This window comes from Malurus melanocephalus, unplaced genomic scaffold (assembly GCF_030028575.1).
Source record: "Malurus melanocephalus ecotype Western Australia unplaced genomic scaffold, MMel_1.1 scaffold_181, whole genome shotgun sequence".
NCBI classification, from domain to species: domain Eukaryota; kingdom Metazoa; phylum Chordata; class Aves; order Passeriformes; family Maluridae; genus Malurus; species Malurus melanocephalus.
In genome coordinates, this window is record NW_026623413.1 from 647,330 (window position 1) to 668,860 (window position 21,531).

Sequence of the window (21,531 nt, forward strand, 5' to 3'; positions counted from 1 at the left end):
GCGCAGAGCCGGGCTTGGGGTGAGCGCAGAGCCGGGCTTGGGTGAGCCGGGCTTGGGGTGAGAACAGGGGAGAGACAGAGCCGGGCTTGGGGTGAGCGCAGGGGAGAGAGAGAGCCGGGCTTGGGGTGAGAACAGGGGAGAGACAGAGCCGGGCTTGGGCTGAGCCCAGGGGAGAGACAGAGCCGGGCTTGGGCTGAGCCCAGGGGAGAGACAGAGCCGGGCTTGGGCTGAGCCGGGCTTGGGGTGAGAACAGGGGAGCACAGAGCCCTCCCCAGAGGGTTTGGGGTGAGTCCCAGTCCCTGAGGCTCTCGTGGCACACACCCACATCTCCCAGGGAAATTGGAATTCCAGACTACCTTTTTCAATGCAATATGGTACGAAACTTAAAATGTGCTTTTGAATTACTTTCTTTACAGTAGGGTAAGACCTGATGTCCAGTCATCAAATTCTGAGTTCTAATTTTAATAGCTTCAAAAAAAAATTCACACCCATATATATATTTTCTTTCTAAGACTTTATTTAAGGACTTTAGGATTTCAGCTGCAATGGGATAAATCCTAATGGATATACATTAAGAGGCTGATTTTTTTTTTGTTTCACTCTTAACTTTGCATCAGATTTTGCATGGGCTTTTGAGGGAGAACAGTGTAGATAGTTCTGGATTAGTAAACAGCTCTGGTCTTTTACTTAAAAAGAAAACTGAACCAAACCCAAGTTTGTGTAGTTTTGCTTTGGTTCACAAACTTCCTGGGCAAAGTTACTGCTCTGCAAAGGTCCCATGTGCAACTCTGATTTCACTTCTACTGAATTTGAACTTTTYGGTGGGTATTCAGGTTTTGTACCCAAACTGAAATAATTCTTTTGAAGTGAAATGCAGAAACATTTGTGTGGAAATCCCTCTTGGCCAAAATAGCTGAGCTCTGCACCACTCTTTTTCTAAGATAAAAAGAAATGAATCCATAATAGTTTGTGACAGATGGCAGAAAATGTAACTAACTGAATGTGATTCTGTATGGAGTTATTTGAGGTTTTTGGTGTGATTTGTTKTGAGTTCCTCTCCTCCCCCCTTTCCTTCCCTTTGATTGCAGTCTTTGTCCATTTATTCTTAGGACAGAATAAGATTTCTGAGCAGGGGCCTCTCTTGTGGTGCAAAGTGAGAATTGTTTTTAATTGAGCAGAAACATGTGGAAGGATCAGGAATATCTCAAGGGATTACAGAAAAATTCCAAATTTGTACTACTTACAGCTTGTGTTTAGAGCGGGGTCTGCTGGGAATAAATGTTAGTTAGTGTGACCTGTGACCTTAAAAACTGTTGACATGGATTTCAGCCAGAAACTGGCCACAGAACTCCTTTGTTAGGCTCATTCATAGCTCCTTGAAAACTCCAGTCAGTGAAAGTTGCCAGCTCAAATCTAAGGAAAGCAGAGCCCTTTTTTTCCTTCCCCCCCCCCCTTTTTTTTTTTTTTTTCCCATGCTTTGGAAACAGTGGCCGCCCCTTCAGCAGCAAGACTCCTTTAATAGGGCTGCAGGGCCGGGYCCTGATTGGAACTGACAGCTTCCTGGCCCGGCTGTGCCAACTGGCAGAGCCCTGAGCCATGGGCCAGACACTGCCGGGGGCTCTGTGCCCCACAGAGCTGCTGGGGACAGGGGCTGGCCCTATAGACACTGCAGCACGACCCTACAGCCCCACAGAGCTGCTGGGGACAGGGGCTGGCCCTACAGACCCACTGCAGCATGGCCCTACAGCCTGCTGGGGACAGGGGCTGGCCCTTATAGACACTGCAGCACGGCCCTACAGCCCCACAGAGCTGCTGGGGAGAGGGGCTGGCCCTACAGCCCCACTGCTGCACTGCCCTACAGCCCCACAGAGCTGCTGGGGACAGGGGCTGATCCTACAGACCCACTGCTGCATGGCCCTACAGCTCCACAGAGCTGCTGGGGAGAGGGGCTGGCCCTACAGACCCTCTGCTGCACTGCCCTACAGCTCCACAGAGCTGCTGGGGAGAGGGGCTGGCCCTACAGACCCACTGCTGCATGGCCCTACAGCCCCACAGCCCTGCTGGGGAGAGGGGCTGGCCCTATAGACCCACTGCTGCATGGCCCTACAGCCCCACTGCCCCACAGCCTTGCTGGTACCTACTCTGGTGGGTCTTCTTTTATAGCAGTTGTCCTGTCATCTTCTAGAATTTTCCCTTTTTGTTGATTTGGCCAAAAGCCATAAAAAAATACTGAGAGAGAATGCATTTTAATTTTAGAATTTGGATACTGTCGTAAAATGGGGCTGTATTGCACTTTGATAAACCTCATTATCACAATATGAAAGGGTTACATTTACAGAACCTCTTTTCTTTACAAGTTTTTCCACTTGCTGGGTTCTGTGTGTCTTCAGCTGGTTCTGTGACAGGATTTGGTATTTGGCTGCACGAAGGCTCACCTGCCTTAAGTTSTACTTTTCACCAGCCCATGGGTGAGTTCGTTTATTTACCACATYACTTTCTGCTGTTTCATAAAACATATGTATTTTATTTACATATAATACACTTATTTGAAAGGAGAGGAGGAGAACTGATGGAGATCTGGGCTGTCCTACAACAGAGGGAGAATTTCTTTTGCTAGTTGAAAGTTGTAATTACAAGTCAAAGGTGCAAGCAATGACTCTATATAACCCCTGAGCAGAGACAGCCTTAAAAAAAACCCAAACAAAAAATCCCTCCATCTCTCTCTCCATTTCTCTTTAACTTGATTTCTTTCCTACCCCTTTCACTGATAGRTTTCTGTGTAGACACAAAATTAGACATGTTGCTATCTAATTATGTAGAAAAAAGTCCAGTCTTTATTTTCTGAGAATTTGGCATAGTTGTATGTTGAATAAAAGGGTAATAAATGGAATCAGTGATTTGTTTCCATATGTATCTATATGATACATTGAAACATTGCAGAAGATCTTTGGTAATGGCTGGAAATGGTCAGAACAATTTTTGGAGAGTCTGTTTGGTCCTTGAGGTGTATCAACCCTGCAATCCCTGTCCTACTTAAAATTCTTGGGAGATGAAAGCAAATGGCAAACTGCTTCTGTTAGACATGGCAAAGGCCACAAAATCCATGTATAAATCATGGGAAATTGGATCTCTGCTTCCACGCTACACCAGAATTGTATCTAATGAAAATGTTGTTGCTGTTGAGCCTCTGATGCCTTCATAGAGGTTTTTTTCATGATTATTTTTTAGCAGTGGCTTCAGCACTTGCTGTGACTGTCAGTGAGAGCTGGAGAGCAGAGATGTCTCAGTTCTTTGCATGGGCCTTAAGAGAAAAGAGGAGAGGGCAGGCAGGCCCTGGAGCTGCAGCCTGGCCTTCTTTGACAGAAACTGGAGTTTCTCACAAGCTGTAACTGTGGCAAACCAGGGTGACTTTCTGTGCTGGGTGACAGGAAATTGAGCTGAAGTGGCTCAGAAAATGTGCGAAGCCCCGAGTGCGTGTGCAGGGCCGGAGGGGCTCCGGGTGCTGCAGGCATTCTGCCTTAACTTGACATGTTTATAAAACAGTTTACATCTCCAAAGTTTAGGGTTTTTACCCCTGCTGATTCGCTTAAGCAGACACTGGCTTTTATTTTCAGTTGCTTGTCAGAATATATATGGAAATGTGATGAACCYAGTGAAGAGGGAGCTTGACATCAATTAAGTTTAGCTATCTGCTTTGTGTTTCTTCTTCCTGATACACTGTCTCCAGTATAGCTTTTCYAAACTTCCTGTGGTTTTTCCTTTACTGTCCTTACAAGTTTTACAAGATAGAGATGGGCTATTTGAAACTACTCTTCCAGGAAAAGAAGAATAGAATTTTGTATTGCATCTGCTCATTTGTTGTCTTCCATTTTCATCTTTGCCATTAACCTTTTTCTTGACTTTAGAGACTTCATTCATAAAGGCTATAATGCTTAGTATCTTCTCTTGGTCAAGTAACTTGAAATAAGATGATAAAAATAATTTAAATATGCTAATAATACCTTATGGCTGGAGCAAGGGCTGTGAATGTTTGCTGCAGAAGCTTTACTGTGTGTGGTCAGCTGGTGATGATGTTTGAACTAGAAGTTCCCCTCCCTTTCTATCATTTTTTCTCCTACTGTCCACTAGAAACAGAAATTATTTATGTCCATCTAGCAAGTGGGAAGTTTTACCTGCAGGCATGGCTGGCTGCACTCAATCAGAGTGTGTAAGAGGTTATTTGGGTAATATTGGGAAGATGTTCTTTCCTGCAGAACTTCCTAGATAAACCCAACCTGCTCAYTGATAAGTGCAGCCATGAGCTCTACAAAAAAAAAATGCTATGTCCTGGGAAGTATTGATATTAGAAATAAATACTAAAAGTCAAATTTTCCATAGTAAAAGTTAAGTGTCTCCCTACTTGTAAATCACAGGTTGCAAAGAATGTCCATATGGTGCTTTGCACTGGAGAWAAGTTGCTGGTTTTGTCTTCCACTACCTATGTGCATGTACACATCATTATTTTTAGTTGAAGGTTGGAGAGTTTTCCTTTAACACTGGTGTTTATTTTATTTCCATGTTGATTTTGGTACCAAGGCTGAGCTGTGTACTTGCATTAATGTTGTAGTGGGATGAAGTTATCCCGCTTGTGAGTTAGCAGCAGCCAGAAAGTACCGGGAGTTGTTTACAGAGAGCCCATCGATTCTGCCTTTCTGTGGAAGCATTCAAGCAGCAAGGCCTGCACAGTCTGTTTGGCACAGTAGCTGCTCTCAGCTGGCCCCGTGCCCTCCTGCTGTTAGGCAGGGCAGAGGATGTGCCAGATCCCGGCTTGTGACGGAGCAGAGCCTGCCTGCAAATCTGCTTGTAGTTAGCCTGGGGCCTTTTGGCAGCACTCTACAGCCGATTGATTTAGTTGCAATCCTTTTTCCTTAATATTTTCCATCTGGCCAACAATGACCTATAACGACAGACACAAAACAGAGTTTGAATTATGAGCAGCGTAATTGTGCAAATGCTTCCAAATCTCACTCTAGAACCTGCAGCGATGGGCGCTGCCACCACGCAGCCRCAGGGGTTTGTTCCCCAGTGCTGCTGCTGAAGCCTCAGGGCTCTGCAGTTGGAGCTGTGGCACACAGAAATGTGCATTTAGTTCAGCTTGGAGCGTGTTCCACTCTTGCTTTTCCCTGCTCTCTGTTGGTCCTGAGCTGCACTGTCAGTGATGTTCATGGACCTGCAGTGATGCTCTTCAGACAGAGCTGCTTCCAGGGCTGGGCTCCTCATCAGCTCTCCCACTTCTGGACAAGCAGCATTATTGCTTCCATTACAGCAAGCCCCAACAATTCCAGTCCTCTGTGTCACTAAATTCTGTATCTGTGGAGGACAGATTCTTACCAGACACATTCTGCACCGCCCATAATGAGCCAGGCCTGCCGACACGTAGGCCAGGTTAATGAAGATGAGCAAAAAAAGAATTTTATAACAAGATAAAGAGTAAGAAACTCAAGTGATAAAAACCCCAAGAAACTTTTTGTTTAGCAATTTGTTGCCAACTTGACATAAATAATACTAGCCAACCATAAAAGTAGTTTTACCACACGAAGGCCGCATAAACAGTACATGTAACCAATCATAATATATGTAGTCACGTGTACAGAAGTAGTTTTAGTTATAAAAAAGTATAAAAAACTGCAGTAAACCASCTAATACTTGATACATATTGAATTGTGWATAATTCCTTTTTATTTTCTGCTCGTACATGTATCCTTGAAGGAAATTTGTGAACTTCCTTGTGCATTTTCATGCATTCCAGCAGTCCTGGCCCTGCAGGCTCTTCTGTGTGTGTGGTTTGTCACACTTCTCTTGAGAATGCTTTGGGGTGCAAAAGGATTCATGTTTTTTTYCAATGGTGACAATTAATCATGCACAGACTCTTAGTGATCTTGTTGATGATAGTATTTACAGGAAAATGAGAATTCAGTTGAAATGGTGAAGGTTCCAGAGTGGATTTTTTTTACAGAGGCTACAGGCCTGGGAGACCCGAGATCCAGGATCCCCAAAATAAAACCCCTCCCTGTTTCTTCTCTTGCCTCTGCATTGCCAGGCCAGGGCAATAATATTTTAACTGACTTTTAGTAAATCTAAAGAATAGTGAAGGTATGTCAAAGGAAGTTTATTGCAGGTTTTGTTGAAGCTTTAATCTTGACTGCAAGTCAAAATGCTTCTGTGAAATATAAATGAGGAGGATCACAACAAAAATGTGAGGTGTCAGTAATGTATCACTACTGGTGGAATTGGAAGAGGTGAGAGTTCTGCATTCAGTCCYGCTACTTCACTGGTCTTGCCTTCTGACCAGAAACCAATTTTACTTAATTAATTAGGCCTTCGTGTTGCTCCTTCTTTCACTGCTGAACAACTGTAACAGAAGTAATTAAATCRTGTCACTTTTTATTACCTTTGGCCCTGGCTGACTGGCTTGGAAACTTCATCTCAGAGCTAATACAAACTGAATTAGTGCATCACCTTGGGGAAAAGCCTGCTCCCTGGCATCAAAAAGGTAGGGAGGAAGTGGTTAAAGTACAAGATGGATAGATCTCTCRTCCACAAATGGATCACTTTTGGGTTGTTCTCTGAAGGCTTACAAATGCAAGCATCTGTCAGGAGTGAGAGCATCCTGTCCCTGCTGACAGATGTGTACAACATTCCCTAGGAGATTACATGGCAACTTCCTCCTTCAGAACGGGAGCTGTGGCAGAGCCCTCGGGTTATGCAGAGGTAATTGGAGACTCAGGGGCTGCTCCAGAGGTGGAASTGCTGAGAAAAGCTGCTTGAGGAATTTGTGCATATTGTTCCAATAGAAACAGGGATCCAGGCCCTCTGTAATCATGGGAGAGCTTTGTGTGGCTTCCTAGAGGCACAGTTCCCTGGGCTGTGCAGAGAGCCCAAATCAAACCCCTCATTTGTAACCTGGCTGTTCATGAACATGCTTGATAAGGGACAGACCTTCCTCCACACTGARCAAGCATCATCTGCAATAACTTTCCTCTGTGTGTTTTAGAATTTATTAGTTTTTGAGTATAMAGAGAATGAAATTATTGTGGGCAATTTCCTGTTTTAATCATTTGCTTAAGCTGWTGGTTAGACTAGAAGTCTCATAAATAAAAATTGTTCTTGCTGGCTAGAAAATGGGCCAGAAAGACTTTTCTGTTAATTTATGCATCCCATTTTCAGGAATTCTGTGGATAGGTTCATCAATGGTGTTTCTGCTGGTGAAGAGTCGAGTACTATCATTTTGTGTGCTTTTTTCACATCTGAATGTTTGCTGTGAATCTTAAACCATTGTACAGTGTGGTTGTGTACAATCTGCACTCAAATATCAGACTCTGASTTGATCTTTATAGCCTTCCACTCAAGGGCTCTGTTGACATTTTGCTCTGCAAGTGCTTGTTTGCTGTAAGGAAGGTGATTTTTACATGCCTGGCCCAGCTCCTTGCGTTCTCAAATTATCAGTTCCAAGTACCACAGCACCAGCATAATCATGAATTTTTCACTTGGCTCTTTCAGCTCTGCTTGCGTTTGAGTTTAACTTTTATGACTTCCTACCAACTTTGCTTATTATTAGGAGCTGTGTGTACTCCCTCTGAGCCTGTGAATATTTCTTCACTGTGATGAAGCTCCCTCCCTGTGAAGGGAGCTGTAAAAGCCCTTGCTTTGCTTAACTTTGTTTCTTTGCAATAGGGAACACCAGTGGTTTGGGGAATGCAGGAGAGGGGTACATGTAAATGGTTTCTCCTCTGTTACTGAACTATCCTAATTCCCTGCCCCAATGTTYTCTGTAGTCAATGCCCCAAAATGCAAGGAAYCACCATTGTGTGTCAGAGCTCACCRCAGGGATCACACATACAGGTCTGATACTCAGCTTTAGCTTTCCAATATGTGGCAAATCCCTTCAGTGGTGGAGCACAGCTGCTGCTGTGCAGTGGGGCTCTTGAGCACAGAGGTGTGTAAAATYTTTCTTCCCTTCAGGAATTTATCTGTGTTACAGATGGTGACACAAACTCTGTCCCAGAGTGGCTTTGGAGCTCACTGCAGCACACAGCAGAACACGGGGCCTGGTGGCTGGGAGGGAACACTTTTGATTTATAATAAAAATTGCATAATTCTACTGAAATTTCAGCTAAAACTTAGTACTAGAGGGCATAGCTTGACAAGCACATATGATTGGAGTCAGTAATGAAAAGGAGCTGTTTCTCTGGTCAAGGAAAAAGGGTTAATTTGCATTGGGATGAAAAGGCTGTTCAGGATCTACTATTTCAACCTGTGATAGACTTAACAGCAGGCTTTGATCCCCAAATGAAATGTGATGGATTTCAACTGATGCCAGATGTCTCAAACCTAGTGGGATCTCTGATTGTCTGCCACATCTAGAATTCTCTCTTCTAGCACTTTCATGTGTGCTTTTAAACGTGGTTTGAGAAGCGAGATTCCTTGACAAGCTAAGCCTTTGGAATCCTCTCTCTGTGTTGTCACTTCGGCAGGGATCTTGAGGCTCTCATGCTGTCTAGTGCATCCTGCTTTTTAAAATCAGGCTTCATGTGCCAAACTGCTCTAACTCCTTCATAACAGAATTTTTTAAGTCCAGATAATTTAGAGCCAGTATCATCTATAACTTTCTCTAACCTCTTTTTATTAAGTGTTATTTAGAGTATTTTACCCGGCCGAGTAAAACAGTTGGTCAGTGTGTTTCTGTTGMTGTTAAAGCAATGTAATTATTGACATTTTTACTCTAAGGATATCTTGTTTTATTTCAAAAAATCTCATTATGTACTGTCAAGGCATTCAGCATGCCCATCTTCTCACCCAGGGAGCTTTCTGGGATCTCCTTTGCCCATGGCTTTAGGAAGAGTGTACAGACATAATTGTCTGTGTGTGCTGTAAACACAAACAAATGTTTYTCTTTATGTACCTGTATTTTCTGTCACTCCTTCAGTCCTTTGCTCTCAAACATGCTTGAAGAGAGAAGCTTTGTTGGTCCTGTGCATTTTCAGAGTTTGTTAGTTAAATTTCTCTTATGAAAAGGAATGGGGTGCCTTATGATGTTGAATGATCTACCAGAGGGAAAACAGTCCCCAACAACAGATGAGGCCACAAGGATACTTTGTAAAATTTAAAAGTGGTTAGTAATTCACAAGGAGAAAGTTTCACTATTGAAGAGAGTTCAAATTTTGCACATTTTAAGTGATGCTGTATGTGTGTCTATGAACATGCAGTTCCCCTGTACAGAGCAGAGGGTGGTGGTCCTGGCCCTGGGAGCCAGAAGATGTGGGATTCCTGCTCCCAGGGGTGAACTGCAGTGCTCCAGGCACCTAAAACCCACTGGTTTCAGATGAAATGTTTTTCAGTGACAGTCCAAGTCCTGAAAAAGCTGTTTATTTTCCAGCCTTTAAAATGAAGTTGTTTTGTCCCTTCTGTGCACGCTCTGTGAGAGGCCGGGAGGTGGCTGTGTGTGCTGCACACAGTGCCACACTCTGTCATGGTAAACTCCTCTGAATTCCTTCTATTTACAGAAATTCCACAGTGCAGCTGCACTGGACTYTTTTCTCCCCCAAGGTTTTAGAGTGACCACAAAGAGCCTGGGGAAGGGTGACAGCTTTGTCCCACTCAGCCTGCAGCTCCCGTTGCCATGTCCCAATTAGATGTCAGTGCACGAACAAAAGCCCCATGGAACGGGCACCTCGAGCTGCSCTGGCACTTCTCTGCTTGACTAAAATGTAAAATTGTTACATCATAAATCTCTTTGTTGCAGTTCTGTGGCTCTGTGTTGTTCTGGGGTGTTGAGCTCCCTTGAGCTCCTTAGTGAGCCGCAGCTCCAGGGCCACGGGAGCTCTTTGGGAAGGGCTGGGCTCAGTGCTGGCTTTAGGGAACCTGGGAGGCTTTGTGCAAGGGAGATGTGCTGTAACTGCTCTGATTTGGTCACTCTGTGCAGGAAAACAGGAGAGGAATGGTTTCATTGACTGTTATTGTTAATACAAATCAGCAAAGTAAGCACTTGCTGTTGACAGTTATGTRTTAAGATGGTCCACGAGATGCAGTTCTGTGGGGTTTAGTTCTTCTAAAATATGTCCATGAGTCATGCTGAAGCTGCATAACTTTCATCTGAATCATGGAAGGATCGCTCATGGGCAATAATCARAGGGAAGTTTATTACAAAATTGGAGAAAATGCCCTGTGGGGGCAAGAAGAGGCAAGGCTGCAGCTGGCTTTGCAGGGCACTTAGAGTGGGGCAGGGCTGATGTGCAGACAAAACTGAAATAAATAAAGAAATAAAAAGCTGGTGTTCAAAGGAGGCTGTTGGCTGCTCCCATGAAGGTAAGGCTGCCTCTCATCCACATGCACAGGGGTTGCTATGGAGATTTGGGGTGTCTGTGCTTGAGCTTGTAGGTGTGAGAAGGTGTCAACAGACTGAGTTTAGAGCAGGGAATAACACAGCACCGAGCTCTGTGAGGTGCAGGGACAACACTGGAACAGAGGAATGGCTGAACTTGGGAATTTAGCCTACAGAAATTGCCAAATGCAGGGATGTGTGCAGGGGACACAGGGAGAGGTGCAGGTGCCCTGTGGCACAGGTCACTCCTGCAGTGTGACCCTGCTGGACTCCGTGGTGGCATCAGTGCCACAGCCAGGGACCTGGCCACCCTGCTGGGGAATTATTGTTTGTTGTGATGTGCTCTTCAGAGTCCAGGAACTAAGGCACTGGGTGTTTCAGTGGCTCATGCACGAGTCGTGCTGGCAGAAGAAGCATTTGGCCTGAATTTCCTCTTCCTTACACTTTGTCAGTCRGGGCTTTCTAGTGAAGTCAGTGATGATGCACCTATAGTTCAAATAATAGCAGAGGTCGTGGTTGTATTCTGTGTTCTGGGTCACTGTAGATTATTGGACTGAGCAAAAGGTCAAGATTTGGGAACTCCTTGAAACCAATCCTGGCTAATACAGACAGATTTTGTAAGCCTGTCACCACAGAGAAGTGTGCCCATCTGCAAAATGGAAATGACTGTTCTGTTTTGCAAGGGAGATGGCMGTTGGTTATGCTGTTATCAAAATATATATAGTATGTGTTATAAATAAATACATGTTAAAAATTCCACTTCTGATCTGTGTGAATGGAAGGAGTAAAAGTTATGAGTGCTTGCAACTCATTCTAGGAGGAGATGCTGCATGAAATGTGTTGATGTCAGACTCATTACTGAGTCCATTAATTTCAAACTGAGAGCTGTATCTGAGTGCAGCTCAGTCTCCACACAGCCCAGGAGCTGCTCCAGTGCTGCTGGAATTGTGTGAACCAAGGTGGGACTTCACAGGTCTGGAGGAAACCAAAGGTATCACAGGTACCTTTCCACAAGTGTTGGCTCTGCTTTTTCATTGTGTCAGCACACCAGTAACATGGGATGTTGGAGCTGGCAATGTTCAAAATTAGTTTTATAAACAGTTGCTATGGCAATTGGCAAATTCTTCATAAATCATTTGGAAAGGTCCCCTTTGCCACTGGGGTTTGCTGCTGCTGCACTGGAACGTGGAACATTTTTGCTGACGAGGTTCTCAGGCCGCGGAGTGCTCCATGGGAGATGGTTTTGATGAGTGCAGCATTCACAGGTTAGTAATCCTGCTGCTGCTTCCTCCTTCCTGGTTGCCTGCTACAAATAACACTGGGAAATCTCCTCCTTTTAAAGTTGACTTCACTGGAGATTTACCTTTCCAACAGGAGGTAAATTCCTGGTTCCAGTCTGTGTTTGGTGTTGGCCCAGCCCTGAATGGACATGGTGTCTGTGGGATAGCTGCAGGATTTGGAGAGGTACATGCTGTCACTTATGACTCTCCTTCATCCTAATGAGCACTCAAAAATTACCAAAAGAAATTATGATGGTGGAATTTTCACATCTCAAAGAAAGGATATTTATTATCAAACCCTCTCTTCAGAACTGGGTAAGAAACAGCTGTTTTTCCTGAGGAAGGCATCTTTTCCTTGATCAAGAAATCAACTGGATGCCAGTGTAGATCTTCTTAAAGATTTCCCCTGTGCTGCTCTTAGAGTTGTCGCATCTTCTGGCATGGGATAGAACTAGAATAAACTGAGGCATCCCTGTTTTGTGTGTTCTTGTGGCCTTTGTGCTCTTTATCCATAGGTTCTGTTTGTCCTGGCTCAGCTTCGGGTGCTCAGTGAATGTCCTGGGGAAGGCAAACCCCCAGACTTGCCCTGGCCCAGAGCTTGGCCCTCAGTTGTTGGTTTTTCAGCACTGTTGAACCCCTGTTTTGGAGCCCTTGGGAGCTCAGCACTGTTGTCTCAGGATTGTTCCTGCCCTGTTTGCTGTGGCACAGGTCACTGCTGATGTTTGGTGCTCCCAAACTGATATCTCAGGGCTGTTCCTGCCCTGTTTGCTGTGGCACAGGTCACTGCTGATGTTTGGTGCTCCCAGGAGCTGTGAGAAGGTGCTGCACACAAGTTAGTGAGAGCAGCGCCGGGCAGGAATTTGGGCAGTTTGGGCTCCCTGCTCTGGAGGGGCTGTGTGGCACCYCCAGGCTCAGAGGGAGAGCTCAGAGAGTTCCACACCCCTCTCTCAGCTCTGAAAATCCCCAGCTGATGGGGCTTCGGTTCTTTTGGTTTCATTCTCAGGGCTTGTGGCAAATCCGTCACTATCAGSGTGAGGAAACTGAGAACGGGGTGAAGCTAAAAAATAACTGAAATTTCAGGTTGCCCTTTTGTTTACTCTTCGACCCCAATGTGATTTATGCTCATTGAAGTCTTTGAACTTCAGCTCCCCTGGATGCTGCCCCRTCCCTGGCTGGTTTGATGTTGCTGGGAGGAGCTGCTCTGCTGCTCGGGGCTCTGGGCAATCTCACTGCAGAGCACTTCCCTTCCTTTGCTTAACCTCTGACCTGTGAAAACAAGAGTTAATCAAAAGTTCTGAGGTAGCTAAGAGGAAGGGGAAGTGTTTGGTTACAAATTAAATATGAGCAAGTCATAAGCCATAAATCTTCAGTAGTGCTACCAGTTGTGCTACTTAAGGTCCATGCGRTACAGAAAGTTTGGGGTTATAAACTCAGCCTCTGTTTCTTTGGAGGGGTGTTTAAAGCCTGCCTTGAGGATTTGCTTTCTATAAGAAAAGAAAAATCCACATTTCTTCTTTTTTTCCTTTTGGCAGGCATGTAGAAACAAATTCAGCTAACTGTATTTCTTGGGGACCTTTTTAGGTTTTTTTCAGCTTTAATTGCCCACAATTTGGTTTAATAAAAGCAGAACTGTTTTATTTTTGAATAGTCAACACATGGAATAAGTGATGAAGTAAAAGTATTGAAGATGTCAGGATAAATTAGCTTTCTAATAAATTCAGAAATTCTGGGGTGAGAGAGATCCTGAATTGTGCAGTGACAATGTAGGGAGATGAAAACTGAAATGAGATTGTCCGCGTAATTTACAGAATTTTGTGATGGGTTTGTTTTAGTTTTTCTTGCCTCTCTCTTGTGCAAGAGCCACACAGATCCCCATGTGTCGTGGAGTCTGAGTTCTGCATCAAATACCAGCTCATTCCAACCTGTGACACTGTCCTCAGAATGGGAAGTTATTCTCAAAATAGGAAAAGAGGCAGTTATGGTGAGATGTGAACCCATCATTTGGAAAACGAGGAGGAGTGAATGTTARAAAAAGGACAATAGGTTCATCAGAGGATACTGGCAGAGAGAAGGGAAAGCCAGGGAATCACAAGTGTAGAAATGGGGCTGTATCTTTTTCTGTGTGGAGGATTTGCTGCAGTTTTGACATTGTGTGAATATGAGACTTTGCTGGGCTATTTTTATTGGAATCATAGAGGCTTTTTTTCTAAGTGCTGAGTAAAAGATGTAAAATTGGTTTGGGTTGGAGTATTCTCATGGCTGGAGCCTACAGATCTGTTGTGTGGGGTGCTGATGGTGATGAAGAAACTCCCTGGAAGCTGCAGGGAGTTCAGCAGTGAGCACACAGAACAGAACAGAACAGGGAAGGAAAGGGAAGGGAAGGGAAGGGAAGCTCTGAAGGACCCCCAGGACTGCCCTGATTTGGGGGCTCAGCGTTGCCCCATTGGGTCCCTGCTGTGGGCCCCGAGGAGGTGGAAGCCTGGGGGGACCTGCTTTTGTTTTCCTTTTATAAGACATGATAAACAAACGTAGGAAACACAGGAATGGTTTTAAAGATTCTCGTTTTAACTCTGTAAATGTATTTTTCCGGCAAAGTCCCTGAGCGATTAAGYAGAACTTTTAATTGTGTCTCCCTGAGAGCAGCTTTGGTTTCCCACTGCCAGGGAGCTTTCTGCYTTCCTGCTTTTCTGTCTTCTCAAACTCTTTTGATAGATGCCTTGCAYGGATTTGTTTACCAGGTTCTTAATCTCTACTTAGCAGATATGTTTGGAGAGGATTTCTTGTTACTCTTCTAATGGCTTTTAACTCTGCTGAAGTTTATTTAACTAAACAGAAAGAAAGAAACTTATCTTCTACCTAATCCTTCTGGATTGTTTACAATATAATGCCAAACTTAAATGCTGTTTAAAGTGGTAATTGTCTGTCTTTCTGCTCTATTCCAATACACACTTTGTAAAGATGTTTAGAGCATATTAATTTAAACGATAATCCTGTCATATAACATGAAAAGTTAAGTTGCTTATCAGTATATTTTGATAAGCTACTTACATTTTACAGTAGCATTTGCAGGCTTCAAACAAACGCTAATGATGGAGTGCCAGTCACTTTGTCTGTCTCATATAGAGCTTCTCACCTCATTTATCACCAGAGCTGCACAGCCAGGGACCACAGGGCACTCCATTCCTTACAGCTGTCAGGATGTAGTCATATTTTATAAAAACTTTAAATCCTGTCTAACTATATCAAAATAGAATCCATTTGCTTCAGAAAGCAGCTGTGATTAAAGAGCATCAGGGAGTGCATCACTGACTGGGTTTGCATTTGCCACAGCCGAGGAAATTCCTCACTGGTGTTGGAAATAGGATTGAAATAAAGAACTGTGCCATGAAAACAGGGCACAAAACCCTATCACAGCTGCAGTGAAAAGGAACATCCTCGCTGTTCTTACTTTATGGAATGGAAATGTAAAGTAAATGAAAAAGGTGTGAGTTTTTCCCTTTTAATTTTGTTTCTTCTTCTCTTTTGGAGTTGTGTGCAAATCTAATGAAGGTGAAGTTTCTATTTGACTGAAGTAAGGGCCAGACTAAATACAGTGATGGAATGAGATCTGAAAACAATTTAAAACTGAGATACTGATTATACAATTTAAAAAGTCCATCTGTATTGGGATTTGAAACCAAAATAACTGTATTTTCTTTTTTTTTTTCCTTTTTTTTCAGTTACCTCCCATGGTTTGAAGTCTTTTATAAACTGCTCAATGTCTTGGCAGATTATTCAGCAAAAGGACAGGTATTATTCTAAAATACTGACCCTCCTTTTCCTATCCCAATATCACATGAGTGAGGGTGAGAGGATGAAACAAGCTGTTTGAAGAAATGTTTCTGCTGGAGATGACCATGTGAATTATTAATCTGTATGATGCAGTGATGTAGAAGATCATATTCAGCATGGCAAGTGCCTCTAAAAAATAAATATACATTTAATTTCTTTTTGGAAGTCCAAGACTGTGGCTTTGGATCCAGCCCATGTCCCTGCAGTCACCCATGCTGGGCTTATTCTCTCTCTGAGCTGTGTTCAGCACAATTCCTGCAATTCCCACATTGCAGAGTCCCATGAGTCTGATCCAAGTTTASTTGTCATGGGCAGTAAAGGTAGAACTGATCTTATGAATGCAAAATGTTTACTCCCCTGGCATCCTCTGGCCTACACTGCCCTTCTGCCTCTGAGTTTTCCTGGTGACAGCAATGCCTGCTGAGTATTCCTTGGTTTTAYTYYTTCTCATTTCAGGATAGTCAGAGGAGTGAGCTCCTAGAAACGTTTCATAAACTCACCATCCCTGAGCCAGGAACCTCTGTTCATCTTGGAGTGGTAAGTGTGGGGGTGTTTAATATTCATTCCATGTCCTAATAGAGGAATGTCATAAGCTACCTGTGACAGCAGCCTTGGAGTATTAACCACTCTTCACATTTTCTGGTTCCTTCTTCTCTACTCCTCCTTTAAAAAACCTCAAACAAAGAACAATTTGTTTCATTTTTATATCTTGTGAGAAAATTAAGCAAAGCACACTGCTTCGATTGCCATAGATGTGGGATTTTATTGGTGGGATTGTATTTTGAGTTTAGTCTTAAGGGGGTTTGGTCTTCAAATTCATTTTTGCAGCACAGTCTGGTGCTCCGGTGGTGAAGCACTGCAGATGCTCCTTGCTGCTCTGCCAGCTGAGAGTTGATGTGCACCCTCCTGGGAATTCTCCCATTGCCTTTGCTCCTTCTCGAGCACTTTCTGGCAAGAAGCAGCTCGTGCCCCTCACTCTGTGCCAGGCTGGCAGTGCCCAGGGAGCAGCTGCATGGCCTTGCTGGTCCCAGCTGGCTCTGGACATGTCCCCAGCCCCTTGAAGATCCTTTTTGAGGAGGAGCATTTCTGTTTAGGGTGGAAGCTGTTTTCCAAGGCCAAGGGTAGTGTGGATATTTCCAGTTTTTCATCCCAGTGGTTCCAAGGAATGCTGCCTGTCTCCCCTTGTCTCAGACATTTCATGGGCAATGAAGCAAGAAAGGATATAAAAAAGCAGCCCAGGGACTGTGTCTTTCTGGTTTTATTTTGGCTGTTTTTGAGCACATTGTGGGGTCAGAGTGAAGTTCCTCTACATGATCCAGCTCTGAGTGCTGTTCCTCTCTCTTGGCATTGCATCTTTGCAACCAGACCAAACCAGTGATGCATCAGAAAGCAAAACCTGTGTTTCTCATTTGATGTCTCTATTCAGTGTAGCTCTGYACCCTCCTGCTATTTCAGGTTGCAGCCTGGTCAGGAAGCACTGAGATGTCTGAGATTTGTGTACAAGAGAATTGTGTCAGTTGTGGAACTATGCCAGGAATGGAACAGCCTTTAAGACTTCAGCCAGGAATTAAAAAGTGCCCTAAGACAAATTGGGGAAATCTTTAAAATGATAYGAATTGTATACAAGTCACATTCTCCCCCTTTCCTAAGCTCTGATCAAGGATCATGCAAATCATCCGTGATCAGATTGGGAGCTGGAATGAACCTGGGCTCCTGGTGTGCAAACAATTAAAAACATTGAACAATATAACAGGTTATGAAGTTATGAGAGCAGTATGGTCCTTCTAAATGAGCTTTCTGGGTGTATAAAAGTGACCTAGAAGTGTTCAGTGTTTTTCAGGTAAGCAGGCATTAAACTTTGGGAAGCATTTCCCTGTGAGTCAGAGAAGGCCCTGCCTGCTGCAGCTCCTGGAGTCCATCCTACCGTGGGCTGGGGAAACATGGCTTGAATTACAGCCTGCCCTGCAGTTTCCTTGGCATCTGTCACAGCCTGAAAGTCTGTCTGTGGCTGTGTCTCTGAAGAACAAAACCATGGAATGTAACATTGTGGGAGCATTTGATCCTTTCTATCTGAGTGCATTTCCTATTGCCCCTGTGATCTGGGAGCCTGTGCAATCCAGGACACAGAGCTGGGAGTTGGTAACAAATGTTCTGTCCTTTTTGCTCAGCTGAGCAACTGCTGTTACTGCTGATACTAATACCAAGCAATAAATTTAGATTGCTTTTGGCATTATTGAAATAATCAATATTTGCTCTTTTTGTAGCATTCTTACTTTACTGTGCCTGACACCAGAGAGCTTCCCAGTATACCCGAAAATGTGAGTATTCAAGAGGACCCTGCACTTTATTGTTTCTATTTGATGTCAGCAGCTACACAGATTCCTCTGTTTGGAGTAGGTTATATTCTGTAAAAYACTGAACATTCCAGAGCTGACAATCTGCATGTGTGATTAAAAGCTGAACTTTGTGAAGGACAGGGTATTGCTGGACAGATAGATACTGATAGATATTGACTGATAGATATTGCTGGACAGATTGATAGGGTAAATGCAGCARCTCTGCAAATCCTACCCTCCACCCCTCTGCAAGAATGACCTGAGAGAGCAGGAGGAGCTCTTCTTGCTGGATGGCTCCTGAAAAGGCCAATCCTGGGCTCTTCAGAGCCACTTTTTGAGGCTCTTGAAGCCTCGTGCAGTCATGTGTGTTCCAGCCTGGCTCAGCTTTCCAGCCTCATGATAAATCTGTGGGAAGACAATGCTGGCATTTGCTTCTGTTAAATACTCTTTAATGTGCTCCTGCTCTGTCTCAGCCAAACTCCTGTGCCTGACATCTCAGTTTTCTTTCCCGAGCATTTTGCGGTCGGTCTCAGCATCATATTCTTCAATTGATGGCATGAAAGARAAAAGGGAATCATCAAGACATTCCATCTCATTTGTGGGTGATTTGTATAGCAGATAGCATTCGGGGCTTTTTGTTTGGCTTTCAAAACACTGTTGCTGGTTTTTCTGTGTGCAGACTCTTCATTCTGACACRTCTCCTGACAGGAAATTTAATAGATGTGCTTTCTTCTGAGGCACTTCATTTTTGTACAAATATGATATGTTGGGTATAATTCAGGAATCAATTCCTGACTCTAAAGCAGCCATCAAATCCTGTCCTAATTCATAGAATCATAAAATCYCAGAATGATTCAGGTTGGAAGGGACCTTAAAGCCTATCCAGTACCACCCATGGCAGGGACACCTTCCACTATCCCAGGATGGTGCAATTTCTGAGGAGATTTTTATCTGTCTCTTAATGAAACTTTACGTGGAATTGGAACATACTAGGGAATAATACATTAAATGAGCATAAGTCTGCTGTATTTTAATCAATTGACTTGATTTATTAAAAATTACATGTATCTTACCCGAAATTGTGCTTAAAACCCATCTTAGCAAAAGTTTTAGTGGTGCCAAACTTTGAAGTAGGATGTGCTGGTGAATGGAGAGCTGCAGAGAGCTCTGTTTGGATGTCAACAAACCTCTTGGAATTCTCTGACTTTGATCAATGTGTTTAATGAGTCACAGAACCATTTAGCACRGGCACTTTCCTGTAGCAGCAACTCATTCCTGTGTTCAAAAGATGGAAGTTTTGTGAGGGATGTGTAAATGCAGTGTGACTTCCCAAATAAATGGGGTTGGTGGCAGGGAATACAGTGCAAGGCTGAATTTCCTGATGGTAGCTGTTGTGTTTCAGGAGCAGCTAAGTTAAAAGGCTGAAATGATGGCATTTGCATGGGGTGATGTCCTGGGTATTTGTGTATCACTGAGGCCATCTTCCTCATTAGATCATGGTGGAASAGGATTTTTAGGCTCAAAATCAGTGTAGTCAGTGTTTATTGATATGAGATAGCAAATGATCAAATGGATGGTTGATCTGGGAATGAACTTTCAAAGGAGCATGAGGGAGTTTTGTAGCACTCTTGGCAAATTTTGAGAGGAATGGGGTTACCTGTTCTGAAAATCCCCCTTTTTCCAGCCCCAAGGAAGGTTTAAATCCTAGGAAGCAAAGTACATAACAATTATCCTGCAAATTGGAACGCTTTCATTTGTATTTATTTAACTCATTCATGGTTTTGTCACTTACGAGACATGTCTTTCAAAATACATGTGTAAGTCCCAATTTCAGCTTCAGAGCTGACAGCTTTCTTATAAATACAACTTCGAGGGAACACGTGAATCTCCTCAGTACCAATACATTTCCATGCAGCCCACATGGTTCCCAGGTGTCCTTGGCAAATCTCAGAGAGCAGACAAGACTAAAACCTTACAAATCTTTCCATCTGAAGGTACATTTGTGTGTCATGTCATCACAATAAACTCGAGGGAGGAACGATTGGAACAAATCAAGTCCCCACATCTATTTTCCCCTTGCTGTTACCTCCCAAACAGATCCCAGAGGAGCAGAGCTCAGGCTGAATGCAGGGATTTTGTGCTGCTTTTGCCATGCCCCTGATTTGGGTGGCATCAAAGGGAGTTCAGGGCTCCTTAAAAAAATCTTTTCATTCCCTCTATTTGCAGGGATTGTGTCGTCACGCGCCGTGTTTTGGCGTGGTGGAAGGGTGGGTGAGAGGGGGAAGRAGAGCCGTAGAGAAGACAGCTTATGTTTAGACAAAAATATCATGTTAATCAGCACAGATGGGATGAGAAATACAGAAAAAGTACATGATAGTTTAATAGGTTTTTGGCAAAATGTGTTGGTTTTTTTTTTCTCCTTTGACTGTACCTGTCTGTGGCTCCAGCTCTGCTGTAACAAAGACCTGAATGATTGTTTTATTTTACGTGTTTGAAGCCAACCATAATGAGCTCAGTTTTTATCCCTCTACATACTGGTACCAAAGTCTCCCAAATACAATGCTTAATTTTCCTTCAGTTCTTTGTGTTTGGATGGCAAGCTGGGGAACATATTTTTGCACAGTATGAAGCATCTTGGCAGACTTCTCAGGCCAAGTATCTTGGATCTGTCAAAAGTGCTAATAGGCTTTGTTGAGCTTCTTTAAGTTTCTAAATCATATTTGCTTTTTGCTTTTCTGCACTTTTTTATTTAAGGATGATTAAGATTGCACTTGAATTCATGACTAATCTAATTTTGCTCTCACATGTGCTTTTTGTATAAGGCTGTCTTTATCCTATAGCAACCCTTTCATGTCTGTGAGAAGCTATTTGAAAACAAATTCCCTAATTCAGCATTTTTGGGTATTACCTTTTCCTCCACCTCTCCCCTTTTATTTCATTTCTATATTTTAAGAAGTGAAATGCTCAGAGAGAGAATTCCCTGCCTCCTTCCTCAGTTTCCCCAGGGAAGTGCTCCTGTCTCCCACCCATGACTGAGTGCCCAAAGTGAGGATTGGCTTCAGACAACTGGTTTTAATGGTGTTAAACATTTAACAACTGGTGTTAAATGCCCAGATGTGTTTCCACTAGTCACAATTGTTCTAGCACAGACTAAGCTCACATTTGAATTTGTTGTATTAGAATTGGCCTCTGAGAGCTGCTTTTATTGTTGGGGTGTGGGGGTTTTGGTACTTTGAAATTTCCATGGGAGTGACACAATATTTTTTTTTCACAGAGAAGTTTCTTGTATTCAAAAAGCTGTGTGTGAAACATCATCACTTTGATTACTCCAAGGCCCAGCTCCCCAAAACTTTGGGGAGAGATACAGCAATTTGAAAGGCCTCTGCCATAAGATGAAATCCTGCTTGCTTTTGTTAATCCACAACACTGGATGTAGCATAATGGGATGAAATCTTTTTGCTTTTGTTCTTTTTATTTGGTTTTTTTTTTGTTAAGGACACTTGGTTTTGTAATATCATGAGTCAAAAATGATTTTCTTTCTCCCCAGAGAAATCTGACAGAGTATTTTGTAGCAGTTGATGTCAACAACATGCTGCATCTCTACGCCAGTATGCTGTACGAGCGCCGCATCCTCATTTGCTGTAGTAAGCTGAGCACTGTAAGTAACATGCACAATAATTTCTTCTATTCACAGTATTKAATTTTTTATTTTAATTACAGTCAT

The 21,531-nt window shown here is 43.4% G+C and overlaps 1 protein-coding gene across 6 annotated transcripts in view; it reads left to right on the forward strand.

The window, feature by feature from the left end:
- DENND1A (DENN domain containing 1A) overlaps positions 1-21,531 on the forward strand; it is a 149,248-nt gene that overhangs the window by 48,014 nt on the left and 79,703 nt on the right. For all 6 annotated transcript variants that reach the window (XM_057372924.1, XM_057372920.1, XM_057372921.1 and 3 more), the window contains exons 6-9: positions 15,360-15,429; positions 15,928-16,008; positions 17,736-17,789; positions 21,355-21,465. In XM_057372924.1, the coding sequence (XP_057228907.1) occupies positions 15,360-15,429; positions 15,928-16,008; positions 17,736-17,789; positions 21,355-21,465 (316 nt within the window). The remainder of the gene's footprint in view (positions 1-15,359; positions 15,430-15,927; positions 16,009-17,735; positions 17,790-21,354; positions 21,466-21,531) is intronic.